The sequence below is a fragment of the Vanessa atalanta genome, chromosome 26, assembly GCF_905147765.1.
Source record: "Vanessa atalanta chromosome 26, ilVanAtal1.2, whole genome shotgun sequence".
Classification (NCBI taxonomy): Eukaryota; Metazoa; Arthropoda; class Insecta; order Lepidoptera; family Nymphalidae; genus Vanessa; species Vanessa atalanta.
Window position 1 is genome coordinate 1,572,906 of NC_061896.1, and position 18,887 is coordinate 1,591,792.

The following is an 18,887-nucleotide window of genomic DNA, read 5'->3' on the forward strand; positions in this document are numbered from 1 at the left end:
CGGAAAGTCACACCTATTGTCCTTATAATATTATAAGGATAATATTATAATAATATATATTATATAGCGAAATCAACACGGTTCCAATAGCGTATCTCACGACACATCTCTGTTTTGCCCTTTCCGCTTTTAATTAGAATATTTTTTTTTTAATATGATTTTGATTTTTTCCAGGAATTTACAGATAACGAATTTCAGAAGTGGCATAGAGCTATCAAGGAAGCCAATAAGAAACCTCCAACTATGGACTTCGTTAGGAATAAAATTAGTGAAGTAAAAGATGCGCTCATGTACGAGTTTAAGGTAATATTTACATATTCATAAAAATCATTTTATAACAATAATATTATAATTAAGAAAAAATATTTGAATAGACTAACTGCCCCTCTGTTCGTGCGTCACATATATATTTCGGAGAACATCATTCTTGTTGACATCGTTGTCAATGGTTACGGGCTTAGTGAGCGTCATTAGGGTAAAGAACAAGCCCAAAACACAACTATCACGTAATTACAGTATTTTAATTAATATAAAGTCAACAAATTGACACTTTAACGAGTAACAACACTGAGCAGCGGGTTCAGGGCACCGATCTGACCTTTTAAAGTCTTCTACACTTTTCAAGATCCAACTCGATCTGTCTCTTTTACTAATCGAACAAAATGCATCCGTCAAAACTGTCTCAACCTCTGTCAACCAGATGGCGCCTCGACCCCGCTCGAGGCAAACGCTTCGCTCTGATTGGTCGTTACAAGAAATACAATATTCATAACTTTTATAAAATGAATATGGTCTATAATTTCTTTTTTTTTTTTTTTAATCTTTATTTGAAAAGAGGCTTTAGTCGCTGAGCGACTATGTCAGCCTCATCGTTCTGATTTACAAATCACTAACTTCTTACCTTAATTAATTTGATTATCATAGAGTACACGCTAATGGCCAAATTGGATGAAGGATTAGACAAAATCAAATTACATAACCCAACATCATGTAAATTAATATCAAATTCTAATTCTAATGTATCACGTTCAGCTCCAATCCGAGCATACTCCACCAATGCGTGGAAAACATCTTCTCTTTTACTGCATAATGAACAATTAGGAGACTGTACGGTTTTCATCATGAACCCGAACGCATTCAGTGGAATGTGTCCGGATCGGAGTCTTAAGCTCGTAACCAACATTTGTCGACTCAGCGGAACATTAATAAACCACGGTATTTTAGGCGGCTCATTCATAATGGTTTTATACCAAACACCTTTTTCCACTGACCTCTTGTTAAAATACTCCTTCCAAATTTCTATACATTTAATTTTAATATCTCTCAAAATATTTGTGAAAAAAGGTATATGGTTTACAGGTATACCTTCTACAATTCCCATCTTTGCACCAATATCAGCAATTTCATTACCTATCAAATTGACATGTGATGGGACCCACTGAAACTTAATATTTTTGCCGCGTGTTTGTAAATTCAAAAATAAATCCAAAATACAATATGCTACAGGCAACCCTCGCTTTCCCGAGGTGCACCGAGCTAAATGTTGTAGGGCACTTTTAGAATCACTAAGCACTACGAAATTATTACCTTGACATGAGTTGATGTATGATAAGCATTCAGATATTGCAAATAGTTCAGCTTCCATAATGGATATTTTGCTATTTAATTTAAATTTTGCGGTCGTATCAGCTTGTGGATCATAAAATGATGCCCCAATTCCGTTATCATCTCTGGATCCATCCGTGTAAATTTGATAGTAATCACTATACTTTTGTTGAATGGTTGCTATACAGTTTTCTAACAACATGACTGAGCTATGACTTCTTTTAGAACCATGTACATTATTGATGCAAAGACACAAATGTGAGTTAATATCTATGTTAGTGACCCATGTAGATAGAGAAAACATTTCTAAAAGTTGTGAACTATGTACGTTTATATCAAATAGTTCAGTGTACACAATAACTAGCACTGGTTTGGTTTTATTATTCCAATAACCAGAATTCTCACATATAGAAGCTAATTTCCGAATAACTGCAATAGTGTCACCGTTATCAAAAGACTTTGTTTTTAACAAAAATTTCGAAGCTAGATATCTCCTACGTAAAAACATCGGTTGTAAACACAATTCAGATTCCATCGTGTGTATAGGGCTACTCTTAATAAAACCTCCTATCATTCTCATTGCTTGGTTTTGAACCTTGTCTATTTTTTTCAAATTTGTCCTGGCACTAGTGTCTATTAAAAAACTTGCATAATCTAACCTACTCCGTATGATTGAGATATACAACTGTCTTAAGTGTAATGGATGAACACCCCAAGATGATCCTACTAGTACATTAAATATATTTAAAAATTTCTTAGCTCTACTACATATTTCGTTAATTTGTTTTCCCCATCTTAATGACCTATCCAACCATAGACCCAGATACTTAACCGTTTGTACATTTTCAAGAGGGACCTCACCAATAAGAACATTAACCTGCTGGTGTAATCTACGCCTGGAAAATAAACATTTTTTACTTTTTATTGGTGATAAATCCAGTCCTAAGTTCTTTAACATTATGAATAAACTATCTAATGCATTTTGTAAAGTAATAGTCATCAATCTTAAATTTTGGCCCGATACATACAAAACAAAATCATCTGCATACTGAGAAATAAAAACTCCTTCGATATTTTTACAGATAGCACTAGTTGCAACATTGAATAAAATTGGAGACATTGGATCCCCCTGCGCCAAACCCTTGCAAGTCCATCTTGTGACTGAGTTATTAGTTTGTGATTCTAATATAGTTATACGTCTTTCAATAAGGTACTCCCAAATGTATCTGCATATAGAAGATCCAACTTCCATATCATCTAATATACGTGTAACCTGTACAATATCAATGTTATTATAAGCATTGTTTACATCTACAAAGCAACCTAATGTTTGTTGTTTATTTGAAAACCCAATTTGAATTTGGCAAACTAATCTGACTAAATTATCTAAACAAGATTGTGACTTTCTAAAACCTACAGTGCTATTAGAAAATAATTTATTTTTTTCAAAATGCCACTCAAGACGCCGTGTAATAATATTATGTAACATTTTACATAAACAAGAAATAAGCGCTATTGGTCTTAAAGATGATATATCACTTGGATCACGACCCGGTTTTGGGATCGGCACAATCTTAACTTCCCTCCATTGTGGTGGTATTTTCCCTTCAAATAAAATTCTATTAAAAATATGAATTAATATTTGTTTATTAGGAAAATGATATATCATCGAATATGAAATAGCATCAATACCAGGGGCCGTATCTTTAATTTTTAAGATATTGTTTAGTTCTTGTACCGAAATAGGGGATTCTAAATAACTATTATGAGAATGAAAATTGGGCGATTTTGGTAAAACGTAATCCGGCGTTAACTGTTTTAGGAACATGCAAGCTTTTTCCCAATCCAAATTACTTTTGCAACTCTTGTAACCTTTAAGCCATTGCATTTTCCGCCACATCTTCACCACTAGATAGGACTTGTGAAATAGTACTGCAGAATTGTTGAAACGAATAGGTAATTGCCCGTCTAATAAGTTTTTGAGCATTCGAGACTTTTTCTTTAAAATTACTTAAATTTATCGGTGTTGGATTCCGTCTAAGCTGTGCTAACGCTCGCCTCCGTTCAGCCACAGCTTTAGATAATTCGTGTGACCAATAAGGTTTCGGTCTGAATTTAGACGTGGGATTTTCACAAAACTTGATCACAGGAATCGATGCGTCAGCCGCTAAATTAATCAGTTCCACAATATTATCGTATATTTCTAAAATATCCCCCAAAATGTTAAAATTTTGTAGCTTGTCGTGTAGTATCTTTCTATATTTTTGCCAATCTGCTTGTTTAAAATTACGTTTTTTTAAATAAAAGCCTGTTAATGTCATATCTATAGAAATACAAACCATTAAATGATCACTACCTAAGCTTTCATTTATTATATTCCAAGCAAAACGGAGAGCAATATCAGGGCTCGCAAATGTGATATCCGGGGAACTTTTCTGCCAATTATTCGAGGTGTATTTAATTCGCGTTGAATCTCCGTTATTAAGTGAAACATAATTATATTCAACAGAAGCGTCATATATTTGAACACCCCTACTATTTTGTTTAGACGACCAATTTAAATGGTGTGCGTTGAAGTCCCCCCCTATAATTGTTTTATGAGACAATTTTGAGAATAATAACTTCCAGTCGTAACTAGACGTGTTAATATTTGGCGGACAATATACTAAAATCACATTTTCTAAAAGACAACAGTTAAAAATTTTAATATGTAATGCTTGTATATGCCGGTTAGGTAAACTAATATTATTACACTGCGCTTTAATTGATTTATGAACAACAACAGCGATTCCTCCGTATGAGTCATCACGATCCTGCCTATAAACATTATATGAATTAATTTTTAAACAACTGCCGGGCTGCAACCAGGTCTCAGATATTAAACAAATATGTATTTTTTCCTGAAATAAAATATTTTCTAAAGCATATAGTTTCGGTCTTAAGCTTTGAGCGTTCCATTGCAATAATTTAACTTTTATTACTTTGTTATTGCTATCCACTGATAAATTTACTGATAAATTCCAAAATACAACTCATATACGGCCAGTCAGAAATATTATCAACCACCACAAGAATAACCCATTCAATACAACACTTAATACAATTTTGAAATTTTTCGCTTAAAGTTAAATTTTTAATAAATAATATTTCTTTCAAACGTGATACAAGTTCGCTAAAATGCACCTCGTGTTTATTATTATTTATGTTGCTATGGTCATCGTTATCAGTTGATCTGTGTGGAGTGCAGTCCGGCTCAATGCACCTGTCCCGCTCTGAATCATTCATTTTACTACTTGCTGTACCGACTGTGTTTTTGATCTTCCTATTATTTTGTTGTGACTTAGTTCGCTTCGGAGTAAACAAATGTGAGAATTCTGGTAAGATTGGCGTATATTTATGCGTAGTAGATTCTTCATTTTGCAGATGTATAAAACTATTTGAAGTAATAATGTTTTGTTTTTCTTCGTTTTGTTTTATTATTTGCCGTGATTCCGGTAATGATTCTGGGCGCACATATAAATTATACGCACTCCGGTATGAGCAGTTAAACTCTGCCATTATTTCCCGTAACCTTTTTTCTCTTAAATAAATAGGGCAGTTCCTATTCAGCGCCATGTGATTACCATTACAATTCACGCACTTATATTCTTTAACTTCACAATTTTCATGCGAACCGCCACACTTAGGACAAATAATCAGCCGAGACGAACATCTGGCTTTAGGATGCCCGAATTTCCAGCATTTTGAGCATTGTGTGGCCGGGAAAATGTACGGCTCCACCTTGGTACGCAAATTATCGATGTATACATAGGCCGGCAAGTAGGAACATTTAAAGTCAATACGCGCAACTTCACTAGGTATCCATTGGCCATCCTCATTTCTCCGTTTTAGTCTTTTTAAAGCTAGGATCTGTATGTTATTAGGACACTTAATCGCATCTAAAACCTGACTGTCAGTTAGTTCAAGGTCCACATTTCTTATAATTCCATGAGTAACGTTAACTTCTGACTCTCGATACACTCTCCAGCCTTTCTTTTCAAAATCCGGGCAACTTATAACTTTGCTAGCGTAGTCATCATTTGGAACTTCCAACTTAATTCTATACGGATTAATATATTTTATTTTTATTAATTCGATAAAGTTGAGTGATGTAAATAACTTGGCAATAGCAAATTGTTTTGGTAATTTTTCTCTACTCGATATAAAAATTTCAGTTCTAATTTGGCCTTGTTTCCTTATCTTCTTTTCCACCTTTGTCCATACAATATCATCTTCCTCTCTGCTTCGCTTTATCGGTCTATCTAAAGTGATATTTTCTTTCTCTTTAACGTCCTCCTCCATGAATACATGCTCATAATTTTTCTTATTGTGATCCATTAGAATTGGCGATATCCAACCACGTAATTCTTCGTCCTGACTCATGTCTGAGTTTTTCTCCTTCTGCTCACACTCACAATCATCCGGATCCATACCTTACAATCTTTGCGGAAACCTGCATAGCAGGCCCGCTTTAATAAACGTAAACAACTAAGATAAGAATACGTTAATTATACTCGTAATAATCGGTCGGCGCGTGCGACGTACACGAGTACCGTGACAGGAATGCTATAATTTCTTAAAACAATGTAACAAATCAAATATAATTAACTAAAGAATTTTAAAACGTATTAAAATGTAAACAAATATTGTGTGTTATACATGCAAACATCAATCAACCCGACTCATATCTTCCTCCGACATATATAATATACATATATTTATTTCTAAGGTCATAAACATTGTCATAAACATATGAAGACGTAAGTGTAACTTCTGAGCTAGTTTGGTCGGAACAATCCGATAGATGAAGATGCATTTAAGATGTTAAAGAGCTTAGTATTTATATATCAAAATAGCTAAGAATATGGTTTAGAAAAAAAAAAAAAAGGAAATCATAAATTCTTAAGTCAAATACCCTATCATATACACGTCTAGTTACATATTATATTTACTAGTTGTCGCCTGCGGTTTCGCTCTCGTTTTAAAGGTTGGTCACGTGCTAAGCATAAAAATGTATCCTTCCTTGGAGCTTAAGCTTGCTTATAAACAAATTAAATCAATTTCGGTTCAGTGGTTTGTCCGCGAGCAACAAACAGAGTTACTTTCGCTTATATAATATTAGTATTGATAATTATAAATTTCATAAACTCTGTATATTCACAGGAAGAAGATATAGAAAAAATTGTAGCCGAAAAAGAAAGGTTTAGATCTCATCCGACGAACTACGCGATGAAGAAAACACAACTCATGAAGGAGAGAGACGTCGCCCAGTTGCGGTCAGTGCACTCGAATTGTTAAATGTGTACTTGATTCTAATGGCGGAAGTAAAGGTCTGATTATGAAAATAATTCACTCGGATGTCGGATGTATGTATGTTTATGCAAGTCTGTCTGTGTACACCAGCCACTCATTATTATACCGCCAAACAGCAAAAGTCAGTATTGTTGTGTTGCAGTTTGAAGGATGAGTGAGCCAGTGTAACTACAGGTACAAGGGACATAACATCTTAGTTGGTGTTTTAAGGATTGGTTAAAATTTCTCGCCAAATCTATGGGCGATGGTGGCCACTTGCCGTCAGATGGGCGATTTGCCCGTCCGCCTAAAAATAACACCACAAGTGTATTTACAAAAAACTTTGACCCCGACTCGGCATGTCATTATCGGTCGAAATCTAAATAATGTATAATATGACGTGGCGCGTACGTCTGGTCGTACTACCGGAGGGCTCACGGCTCCGTTCGGCCCGCAGAGGAGACGAGGAGCTGGTGACGGACCTGAACGCCAAGCTGCAGGAGCTGGAGGAGCGAGCCAGCGCGCTGGACAAGACGCGCACGTCGTCCATCCAGAGCATCTCGTACATCAACAACCGGAACCGGAAGCTCAACGTGGAGACGGCCGAGCGAGCCATCATGGAGGAGGTGAAGGCCAACAAGGGCAAGAAGACGGACGACCCCTTCACCCGCCGGCACACCAAGCCCGTCATGAACTTCAAGTCGCAGGGCTCCCGGTCGCAGGTGACATTTCGATCCTCTGCTACTGTACTTTTTAAATTGTAAATGATAAGGTCAAAATACATACAACCTTTTGCACTACAGCAGTGATACACCACGTAATTCATAATTTTCGATGCAAAAAAAAAATAGCTAGAGTAAAGATGAGTAACAGTACCTAAAGGTCCCCCTGCTGGACTAAAGCGTTTTCATTTTTTGAGGACAAATTCTGCAACTTATTGCAGCTCCTATATCAGCCGGCTGTGACTCCTAGCCGACTCCTAGTGTCATGTTGCATGTTTTTGTTTGAAAATACAAATACATAACATGAATTTAAAATTATCTCAGTCAGCTCCTGCCTTAACCGTCTAGACTCTCCTGGCTGAACACCCATTTGGCAGCCTTTTATGATCGTACTGGGCCCCGAGAGCCCGGGTGGTTCCTGGTTCGGATTTAACCTTTCTGGGGCCCTAGTAGAAATCGTGGTCGACCAATTTTTTCGTATATAGCGAGAGTAAGTGTGGTGGGTTCAATATTGAGGGTATACAGCAGGAGGCACGAGACTCCAGACCTCGGAGACCAGACCAATATAATACAGAAAATATAATCGGTATAGAGGTCTTAATTTCAAACAGATACCAAACAACACACCAAAATCAATTTAAGCTTAAGGTGATTGATCTGAGGTCTTAACTATAAAATTGTTACAGGAACTGTTGAAGAACGAGCAAGCAGCTGCCGAAGAACAAAAGATGAGAGAGGAAGACGAGAAGTTGAATAAAGAGAAGGACGAGAGAGAGAGATTAGCGGTGAGATGATTCTTCTCTGTTTTAGATACTTAGAGTACTCTCTGGTATTATTAACTTAATATTTAAATTTGATATTTTTTTACCTGTGTTGAAATAGCTACATAACTTATAAGGTTTTACTTGGTGGTAAGGCTTTGTACAAGCGATGGATAGGTACCACCCACCTCCATACAATAATAATTAGTATTTTTGTGTTTCGATTTGAAGCGTGAGTGAGCCAGTGTAACTACAGGCACTTGGAACATAACATCTCTAGTCTCAAGGTTGGTGGCGCATTGTTGACGTAAGGAATGGTTAATATTTCTAACAGCGCCAATGTCTATGGCCGGTGGTGACCACTTACCATAAGATGGTCCATTTGCCATGCTGCATAAGTATAAGTAATAGTAGAGGGGAATAATAGCTGGATTTTAAAAAGAATTTTCTCTTTCAACAAACGCAGCAAACGGAAGATGATGTTGTCAAGAAGGATAAAAATGCGCCCACAGACAACAGCAGCCTCTACTCGCTGCACGATTTCGACATTAACATAGAAATAGACCTGCCGATACCAAGTAAGTACAATTTATGTCATGTATATGTTACTGTAAAAGCTCGAACTAAGGTAAACCCTAAGATTTTCCAGTAAAAATACTGTAAAATCTTAAGTTTTACCATAGTTCGAGCTTTTGCAGTAACATATATACAATAAAAACACACTTTATATAAGTAGGCTCTTCTGAGGACTTTTGAATCCTCACTTTACAATGAGTTATTAAAGTTTAAAAGTAACCAAAAGTTGGATGGATACATTCATTTGAACGGCCAGTAACTCAGTGGTATAATGGTTATATTATATAAATATATAATTATTTCTAAATAATCAAAAGGGGGATGAAATCATCTTCAAATCGACCTGTTTATTACCCAGGAGCCTTATTAAGTAAATAAGACACAAGACCACACATTGTTCTACACAATGTTTAGTTCTTAGCATTTTTCTTTATTTAACCTAAATCTTATTAGATACATTGCCAAAAAAGACAGTTTCTACACCCTTCATACTTCTTTAATAGAATAAACATCAACATTACGTTTTGTCTTATCTTTGATTCATTCGATATATAACCTTCTAGACTAGTGTTGCTAGATGTATTAAATCTATCTCAAACTCACTAGTTGCCCGTCCTGAATTGTTTTCAATTACTTTTAAATTGACCTTGACTCCTATTTATTATTTCATATATAATTAATTAATAATTAGATGTGTATAATAGAACAATTTTGTCTGTACGTTGTTGAAAACAAAATATATTTTATTTTATAATTCATTGTAAAATATTTAACAACAGAAGCGGTATCGTCCCAATCCAAGCAGATAACGATCAAAGTGAAAGAATCTGGTCCGAAGAGATCACTGAACTTAGAAGAATACAAGAAACGGCACGGTCTCATATGAGTGTTGTGTGGACGTTGTACGAGTGATGGTGTACGAGGCTGGCTGTTACACTGTATAGATAATTATAATGTTTCATTAATAATCATTGATTTGTAACGGTAATATTATTGATTCTTTCATGTAAAGTGATTTGTCCGGATAATACTTTACTTGGCAATTTTATATTGCAGGAAATTTAACTTGCCAACCGCCTGGCATATTGCTAGATATACTATATTAGAAATTCTCTGTGAACCATGTATGTTAATGAGATTACTGGAACATATATGATCAGGTGGTCGACTTGAAGTGTTCGTTTCATACTATATGTGTCGTTAAATATTATATATTTTCTTCATGTGAAGACTTGGTAGTTGATTTATATGTATGTAGAAAATTTGTTGCATCTTCATAAATGTTATAAATAGTAAATATCTCTATATTTTTCTAATAGATGACTAAGTCCAGACAACAGTTAGTACAAAGTTGATTTAAATTAAATTTAAAAAATAATTGTTTTTATTTTTTATTTGATTTCTTTTTTAAATCGCATTTTGTTCTTAAATAATTTTGTGCTTATGTTATTTTTTATATGAAATAACTCATCAAGAATAACTAACATCTTTAAATGTAAACATGTCGGGTTTTTTTTTTTTTGTATCGAAAAAACACAATTTGCTAATTGTCAATAGAATAAATATAATTAAATAAAAAGAACAAAATATAACATATAAAAAAAATACTCAGGTTATTGTAGTTTTTTTTTTTATAATTAATGTTCTCTAAGTACTTATTCTGGACTAGTTATGATATTTATTAAATGACATATTATCTTATTAAAACGTACAGCAATAATATTGGTGATAGTTTGTATGTAAAGGTTTCCATGAAATATAAGATATGTTAAAAATTCCCTTCCATTAAATATGTGTATCATTAAGATTTATATACACAGACACACATATATACATTTATATATAAATCTTTCTTATAATTCAATGACACTCAACTAAATTTAATTTAATATTAAAAATGTGTTTAATTGTTTATATTTTGTTATAAATTTGAACAAATTTAGTTTTTGTAATTTGTGAAATTTTGGAAGATTAATTACGGAGCGCGGTCAGTTAAGATATAATGGCAGTGGAAGTTTGCCCAGCCGTGGGATGCTGGGCCGTTCTATCTACCAACACTCGTATAGTAAATACGCTAGTTGTAGTGATAGATGTCTCGTTTCGACATTTGTATTTAATAATGTAATGTAAATCTGTAATTATTATGTAATTATAACTTAAAGATACGTCAATACTGTGTCCGATTTTGTTCTGTTAATATTCAATCGGGGCCCCCTTATAACGGGGAGACCTTCGCTTAAAAAAAATACTCGACTCGTATTTAGAGGCCCCTTCTCTGATGGTAGCCTTCGACATTTAAATTTAATAGCCATATTGATACGCTAAAATTAACTTCCGCATTTTGAGTCCCCCATCAGAAGGGGGCCTCAGTACGCTTCCTGCCCTGAAAGTGAAGATGGAGTTGTACCTTATTTTGTGTATAACCTGCAAACTGTTGACTATTATTAATTTATGAATATGAATATTTTCATTGTGATAAATACAAACAGACGTATTGATTTAACATGAATAAACATATATGTCGTTGTGTTAGTGTAGTTACGCGTTAATAAACCGATATTATCTAATAATCGAGTTTATTACTGAACGAATATTGTTCAATTTAAATCGACTATTATGTCGAAAGATTTATTAAACTCTATGACTCGACTCGGGTTCAGTAGCAAAGTTGCTATTGTCGCCCACTGCATAAACTTAACCCTTAATATGCACACATAATTTTGGCATCCATTTTAGTAATTTTAACTACGTTTGTAATAATTTTCAGTGGTAAAAAATGTCCCCATGAGTAAATCCGGGTTAAGTGGAGGGGATAATGTTGCCATATGAGTCGTATAAAATTAAACGCTGTATGTAATTTTTACAAAAATTAATTATTTTATAGTATGATAAAAACTGCTGATTAAAAAAATATTTTAATTATTTCACGTTTTATTTTTTACGATTAACAGTAGAACTATTCTGTCGGAAAAGATAAATTTCTAATTGATATATATATAAAACTTTATATATGTATTTAAACTTGTAAATATTTAAGGTTATATTATTAAACATGAACTCTCTATAGCCGCTTACAATCACACGACGATTATAGATCTATTCACTAAAAAACCTTCACGTTAAATTAAATATATATATATTTTAAATAAACTCAACAAATATTTTAATTTTCATTTCTTTGCTGTCCTTACGTCTAATCGTCTCACGCACACTATGAAATCTAGCAAAATGGCGTCACTCATACTAACGCACGCTGATAATAATTTAACGTAAATAGTTACAACTGTGACCTTGAATTGGCGCGATGTCATTGGTCGTTATTGAATAATCTACATCATTCATTGGTTTGCAAAAATGACATTTCGAATGTCGGCGAAGTAGTTATCACAACTTTAATAGCAGAACTAAATTTGATATAAGTCGTTAATTGGATATTCGACTTAAAATCTGTTGAATTTAAATAAATATATCTTAATCAAGAACTGACTGTTGTGCATATTTATGTAAATCTACGGTTTGTTTAACTTTCTTCGTTTATAACGTCAAAGATTATTAATAGTACCGTCAAATAATTGTGATGATTACTTTAATTTACTTCAATTAAGTCTTAAGTTTAAATAGTCTTTAATTATTCGACTCATATGTACATTAAAACTTCTAGTTTCATAAACAATTCGATCCCGCAAAAATATTCTAAGTGAACTTGGCTTTGCAGGAACATAAATTAGCAAATTAAAAGACACTGTTTTGTTTGTAAATGGACAAACACTCCATCGCATTTATTATTATGGATTTTACAACAAGATAATTATTAAAAAAAAAAATATATAAACTTTGGAGAGTTATTGAAATTAATGAATCTGTCATTATTACAGTTCGAAGAATTTTTTCCGTTTAAATGATTACATGGAATATTAAATAGTTTTGTTACATTAATATTTGATGACATGCGCTCTCACTGGTACACTTTGTGTAGCGGGCGTTTTATATTGTCTTACTCTTTTTGTCATTATACATTCGACATTAGAAAGAAAGGGACAGCACAGGGTGCTAATTCTACTAACAAATTCACAGTTTATCGTTACTGTCTAGACGAGTAAATATACCGTACCAATTCAATGGTGTTCGGTCGAAGTTGAATCGGAATATTATATAATCGGATCTTATCGTAACTGATATAAAGAAACAGTATCGATCGTCAGTTACGATAAAACTTAGGTTAATTTTTGTGAGGGATAGTCGAAGTTAGATCGTAAGTAGAATCTGAAACGTTCGTAGAATTGCCCCCTGTTTATAAGTAAATCTAATGATGATTAAATAATTAGTAAATTGTCAAAATTTGACACTTAAGAAGCAAGAATTAATTTGAGAAGCGATTCGGTTTCGAAATCGAAGTTTAGAGTATTTAAAAATTGTCCGATATTTAATTATATTTCAATCTATCAATTATTATTAATGAATATAATTTCTAAACGTATTACACGTCAGTTGACATAAAAAAAAATCGAATAATTAATTAATTAACTATAATATGAATCAGTCTGAATATTTAAATGAAATTGTTTGGAAATTTAAATTATTATTATATATCGTACTGCAAGTGTAGATACTTACGTTAAATGCGACGAAAAACATCACTAGAAGTATCAAATCTGTGGCCTGGTGCTAAAAGGTCCAAAGCAACAAACATTATGCCAAATCATTTCAAACAATAAATGTATTTAACCTACGCAAAAATCATGAAACAATCAACTTCGTTGTTTTTAAAATTATCACGAAAAGTTTTAATATTGGCCAGACCCGTCTTAATCCATGGTACCGGGAGTGCTAAACCAGGCGCACTTGAGTGATCGGTGATATCGATTTGGCCATTATCGGTAAAGACCGATAATGGCCAAATCGAGATCACCGATGAAAAATATTTGGGGAGGGGAGATCACTAGAACTCTGGGTGCAACGTGGCGCTTGTTGTGCTTAAGACGGGTCTGAAATTTTCCCTTTTAACTCCAGACCACAGATAATACAATCACTATTAAGAGCTTTTAAATGAGAACGTTACGAATGGTTGAGTTAATTCGCAATATAGTTTGCTGTGCCGATAATGATGTAACTTCTATCTCGTTACGCTATCGCCATTATGTATTAGGAATAATTAGAATATTTTAGGGTAGTTTTATTTATTTTTTTCAATTAATGAACAATTATCTACTTTGACTTATGTAAAGCTCAATATGCTTAATAAAATTTATAAAGCAACAATATTGTATTTTTATTTATTTTCTATCGATAACCGACTCCTACTACTACTATTGGAATTTAAGCGACGATGTTCTACCGACTCAATATATTTTACTGCCAAACAAATATTTAGTATTGTTGCATAAGCCAGTGTTACTACAACAGACATACCATCTTAGTTCCCAAGGTTGGTGGTGTATCGGTGATATTCCTTACAGTACTAACCAATGTCTATGGGCAGTGGTGACCACTTACCACCAGTTGGTTCATTTGCCTGCTTTATTTATTCATTTTTTAACGTAATTGAATAATTTATTAATATTTAAATATAAAGATAACAATAATTATTGTTTGCATGACGTAATAGCTTTTTCCCAATTCTTTGCATGATTTTATTGAAGTAACATTTAAATTACTGTCTTGTTTAACTACTCAACACAATCAACACCTCCTTCCTCCTTTTCTGAGTCCTCCTTTATAGACCATTTTTTCAGATTCATTTTTTTCACGCCTTGGGATTATATCCATCTTTAATACTGATTACAGAGGCTAGGCATAGTTCCTATTCTAAGATAGCCTTTGGCATACCGTCAAATATAGTAGATACTAACTAAGACAGTGATATTTAGACATAGACAAATTTACACTTTTTACTAATTTAATATCTACTGAATAAAATTTTATTTTTTATAAAAATATTGCATTTAGAAAAGTAAAAGATTAGTTCAATTACCCATACTATATCTAGAATTTATGTGATTAAATAATAATAAATTGACTAATTTACAGTTAACAAAGATAATTTTAAAATTAATTAATAGTTAAGTGAAGAGATACAATTAATTAGACATTTTAATACAAATATATTATTATATTTATATGAATAAAGAAAAATCTGTCCAATTGTAAGTACTATCTTTAAGTATTTTTTTAAGTCATTTGAAAAATTATACTATTATGCTATTTTAAATATTAAAGGTTTATTTGTTTTGTTGCCTATTAAACTAAAAATGATAGAATAAAATACACTTTATAAGCTTTAAAACATTTATTTAAGACAAAATCAATACATTTTTAAGGGAGCTGAAAAGATAACTTCGCCTGTTGTTGCGTCCTTAACCAAGACCTTGGGTTCAGTGAAATGTACAACTTCAATAATCTCAGAGGAGTGCACGACCTTCTTCAATTCTCCAGCCGTCAAAAGCATGTTGATATCAACGGACCAGAAACGATGACCTTCGTATTTTTTATCGAAGTTCAAAGCGACGTTTCCAGTTAATCTGGTCTCATAATCCACTCGTACCATCGTGTGCATAGCCGTAGCGTATAATTCTGCGACGACATCTTGCTTCGGTTTCAGTGTAATTTCAGACATGCCTCCAATAGTCATTGGTACGAATTTCTCCATATCTTCAAGTCCATTTGATATGAAGGAGAAATCTTCAATTTCAGGCACGTTCAAGTTGAATTTGTAATTAATATTTCCAACTTCCAATTCGCCTTCCTTGCTCCATTTTGACGTCACAGTATTCTTAACTAATTGTTTCATATCTATCTTAAGAGTTAAAGGTTCCGTGTTTTTGTTGTGGATGTTTTTGGATTTAATCAAGACTTGCTCGGAATTTTTCGACAAAATCGTTGCTTTTTTGGGCTCGAAAGACATTCTAGTGGGTTCCCAGATCAGTGTTTTGAATAAGTCGCCCCAGGGCGTGGGACTGTTGAGGAACATGTTGTCAGGGTTCATTCCCATTTTTTCCATTGCTTTCTTTAAATTGTCTTCGGTGAGACCAAAGGTGGATTTGTCTTTTTCGCCTAAGATAGCCATGGAAGCGCCCGTTATGTGGACATCATTGACTTCGTTGTTGTTGGCGGTGATTTCTACTTCTATCTTAGCGTAGATCGCCGGTAGTATGAAGAGTATGGGGAATAATTTTGAAACCATTTTGATGCTCTTTTAGTGAGTTTTTTTCTGAAATTAATATTGATGAAATTTTAATTAAATAGCCGAATCTCAGAAATAATCGTTACATAGAGATGTATACAGATACAACAATCTTAAGTTTTTTAATATGAGATATTTTTCGTAATTTAGGGTCGTGCTATTCCACGGTCTAATTAATCTTGTATTTCATCCAGTTGTTAGACCGAGATTGCGTAACAAAAACCCCTATGTACACAAACCATTAATATACTTTGCGAGTAATAAAAAAACTTTTCAAAATATAACATATGAATGTCAAAATAATAATTATTTCTACTTCGACAAAATTTCTTTAAATTATATTTTGAAACTATAAAAATCTAATAATTCCATCATCAATTCAAAAATTATTTTTATAGACTTGCTAATGTCTATGGGTGTCGGAGAAAATATAGCAAATATACTTAATCAAATTATAAAAAATAATAATAAAATATGACTTACCATTCGTCGAGTGTTGTATCTGAAACACTTTGAATAACTATAACTGAACGGATCAAGAGTACGCTTAAATACAATTTCTTCTAATTTCAGTACACTCGGATACAATATATCATATACCTAATATTATTTGCATGCCTTTATTTTTTATTATTTATATATTATTTATTAAGTTTTTTAAAACTTCATATTGGTACTTATTTTAGGCAACAATATTTTTTTTTAAACGCCAGGAATGGTAAAAGTATCACTCAAACAGCTCTAGAAAATGTCAAACATTTTAAGCACTTGGATTAAATTTTCTTTAAATAATATAAAGATTGATGTGCTGCAAATTGGCAGATAAATAATAATAATAGTATAATGCATTGCCGAGGATAGGATCAAATCCTGGTGCATGTATTTCTTATGTTTTAAAGGTTTAAAATAATATATTTATTTTATATGATAAAAAACATTAAAGATATCAGACACAAATGAAAACTTTTTATATCGTGCCTGTGCATATTTTAGAAAATATTAAAAAAAAAAAAAAAATTTTTAATTAAATAGATATTGAATTCATTTCACTATTTCTATTTGATCATAGTGATATTGTTCTCGACTGTACTTTATTATTTTTGCAAGATTGTAAAACCTGCCTCCTAAGCTAACATGTGTGACCTAGAAATAAAAAAACAATTGTCAGCATAAGCCTAATTCATGCTTTTTCCAGAAATATTCAGAGTTTAAATCTACAAGTCACAATTCATACAATACTACTTACATCTTGCGGTTTCACCCGGTTCTATTTAAGACGCTATTAAACTGTATTAATGCATAAGCAAAAAAGTCTTCGTTGTATTATTCGACCATTTTTTTTTGTTTTTGGGAATGAGAATTTTTATAATATATGTAGGTATATATAAATATATATATAGTCTCCTACTCATGTAACCACATATGTATATATGTTTTATATTATCCATGATTCCTAACTGTTTTTGATTAGGTCCAGATTGATGCGCTTGATTTGTGTTAAGAATTCTTATTGAGTGTCGAATATTAGTCTACCCATGTATATCCATTAACTTGCATTGGAACAGCGTGGTGGAAGAAGAGGAGGCTTTAATCCATCAGTGGGACATACACATACTTATTTTTATTGACAGCCTGCAATGCGTACATTAAAGTATGAAAAGTTCAGTCAGCTTCTTGAACGCCATGTTGACTCCATTATTTAGGGCTATTTTGGTGTTATAATCCCTTATCGCGTTACTTGGACCACCCACTCTGCTCAGTTTTAAAGCACACTAATCGCCTGGGTGCAAGCAGTGTTCTTACGATTACCCCTCCTCCCGAAAAAAGAATTTTAATGGACATTCTGTGGAAACTCACCTTAGACTTGACTTTCATTAGCGAGGCATCCTCCAACGGTACCAACTCGGGATTTTTCCACCCCTGCAACCTGGGATCAAGACTAAACACTTATAAAATAAATAAAAATAAAAAAAGCCTTTTTATTCCATGCATAAATCTACAGTTATAATATTTTTGTTTTTTTTTTTATTTGTAAATTATTGAATATTACATAGAAAATCTGAAATGAATAAATATATATAATCAATTTTGATTTAATAGGTAAAAAATAGGCTTTCCATTTGTCAATGTTCTTTGCTGTCATCATCGTCTTCCCATCTCGTGTAGGATGTCCCCACTCTCCGTTGGCCTGGGCCCTTCTATGTAGTGATATTTAGTGCCCTAGTTTTTAGTACATGGCTAGTTCATCTCAGTTTTTGTGTTTGGGCATATGACAGCGTATCTATCGCTTTTGTGTAATGTCCTATCTTCGTGTGTCTTCGAATCTTGTGCATATTTTATATATTTAGCATGCTTCGTTCCATGAATTGAAATTGAATTCCATGAATTTTAAGTTTTATAGACATGTTACTTTTGAATACATCTTTTCAACTCCAGTATTTATTCCAGGCGTTTTTGACTCTACGCTCTATTTCCATTTAATTACCGTCTTTTGTGCAGCTTATTTGTTTACCAAGGTAGACTCACCACTTACACTACCGAAAAGTAACAATACTTGGTGTTTCCTTTCCTGTATAAAGTAAACTTTATATAACTAAGGTTTACGTATATTAATACGTTCAGAACAGGCACAAGGCAATACTATAGTCATCATGGGCTAAACTAATGGTTTATATTGCTCAATTTGCCATAATCTATTGGCCTTATTGACAA

General features: G+C 33.0%; 2 protein-coding genes across 2 annotated transcripts in view; one reads left to right on the forward strand and one right to left on the reverse strand.

Moving 5' to 3' along the window:
- The window catches only part of LOC125073864 (RNA polymerase-associated protein Rtf1-like), a 32,818-nt gene extending 18,564 nt beyond the window's left edge, over nucleotides 1-14,254 (forward strand). The window contains exons 13-18 of the mRNA XM_047684946.1: nucleotides 175-303; nucleotides 6,808-6,920; nucleotides 7,394-7,658; nucleotides 8,345-8,443; nucleotides 8,886-8,997; nucleotides 9,775-14,254. Of these exons, the coding sequence (XP_047540902.1) occupies nucleotides 175-303; nucleotides 6,808-6,920; nucleotides 7,394-7,658; nucleotides 8,345-8,443; nucleotides 8,886-8,997; nucleotides 9,775-9,881 (825 nt within the window). The 3' untranslated portion in view covers nucleotides 9,882-14,254. The remainder of the gene's footprint in view (nucleotides 1-174; nucleotides 304-6,807; nucleotides 6,921-7,393; nucleotides 7,659-8,344; nucleotides 8,444-8,885; nucleotides 8,998-9,774) is intronic.
- A 1,013-nt stretch (nucleotides 14,255-15,267) lies between these two features.
- LOC125073998 (spherulin-2A-like) lies at nucleotides 15,268-16,702 on the reverse strand. Its single transcript, XM_047685153.1, has 2 exons — nucleotides 16,659-16,702; nucleotides 15,268-16,202 (listed from the first exon to the last, which is right to left on the reverse strand). The coding sequence occupies exon 2, from the start codon at nucleotides 16,173-16,175 to the stop codon at nucleotides 15,297-15,299; it is 879 nt and encodes a 292-aa protein (XP_047541109.1). The 5' UTR covers nucleotides 16,176-16,202; nucleotides 16,659-16,702; the 3' UTR covers nucleotides 15,268-15,296.
- Nucleotides 16,703-18,887: the final 2,185 nt, after the last annotated feature.

What these genes read in the sequence shown, in the direction of transcription:
- LOC125073998 (XM_047685153.1), bottom strand. Translation starts at nt 16,175, where the DNA reads ATGGTTTCAAAATTATTCCCCATACTCTTCATACTACCGGCGATCTAC.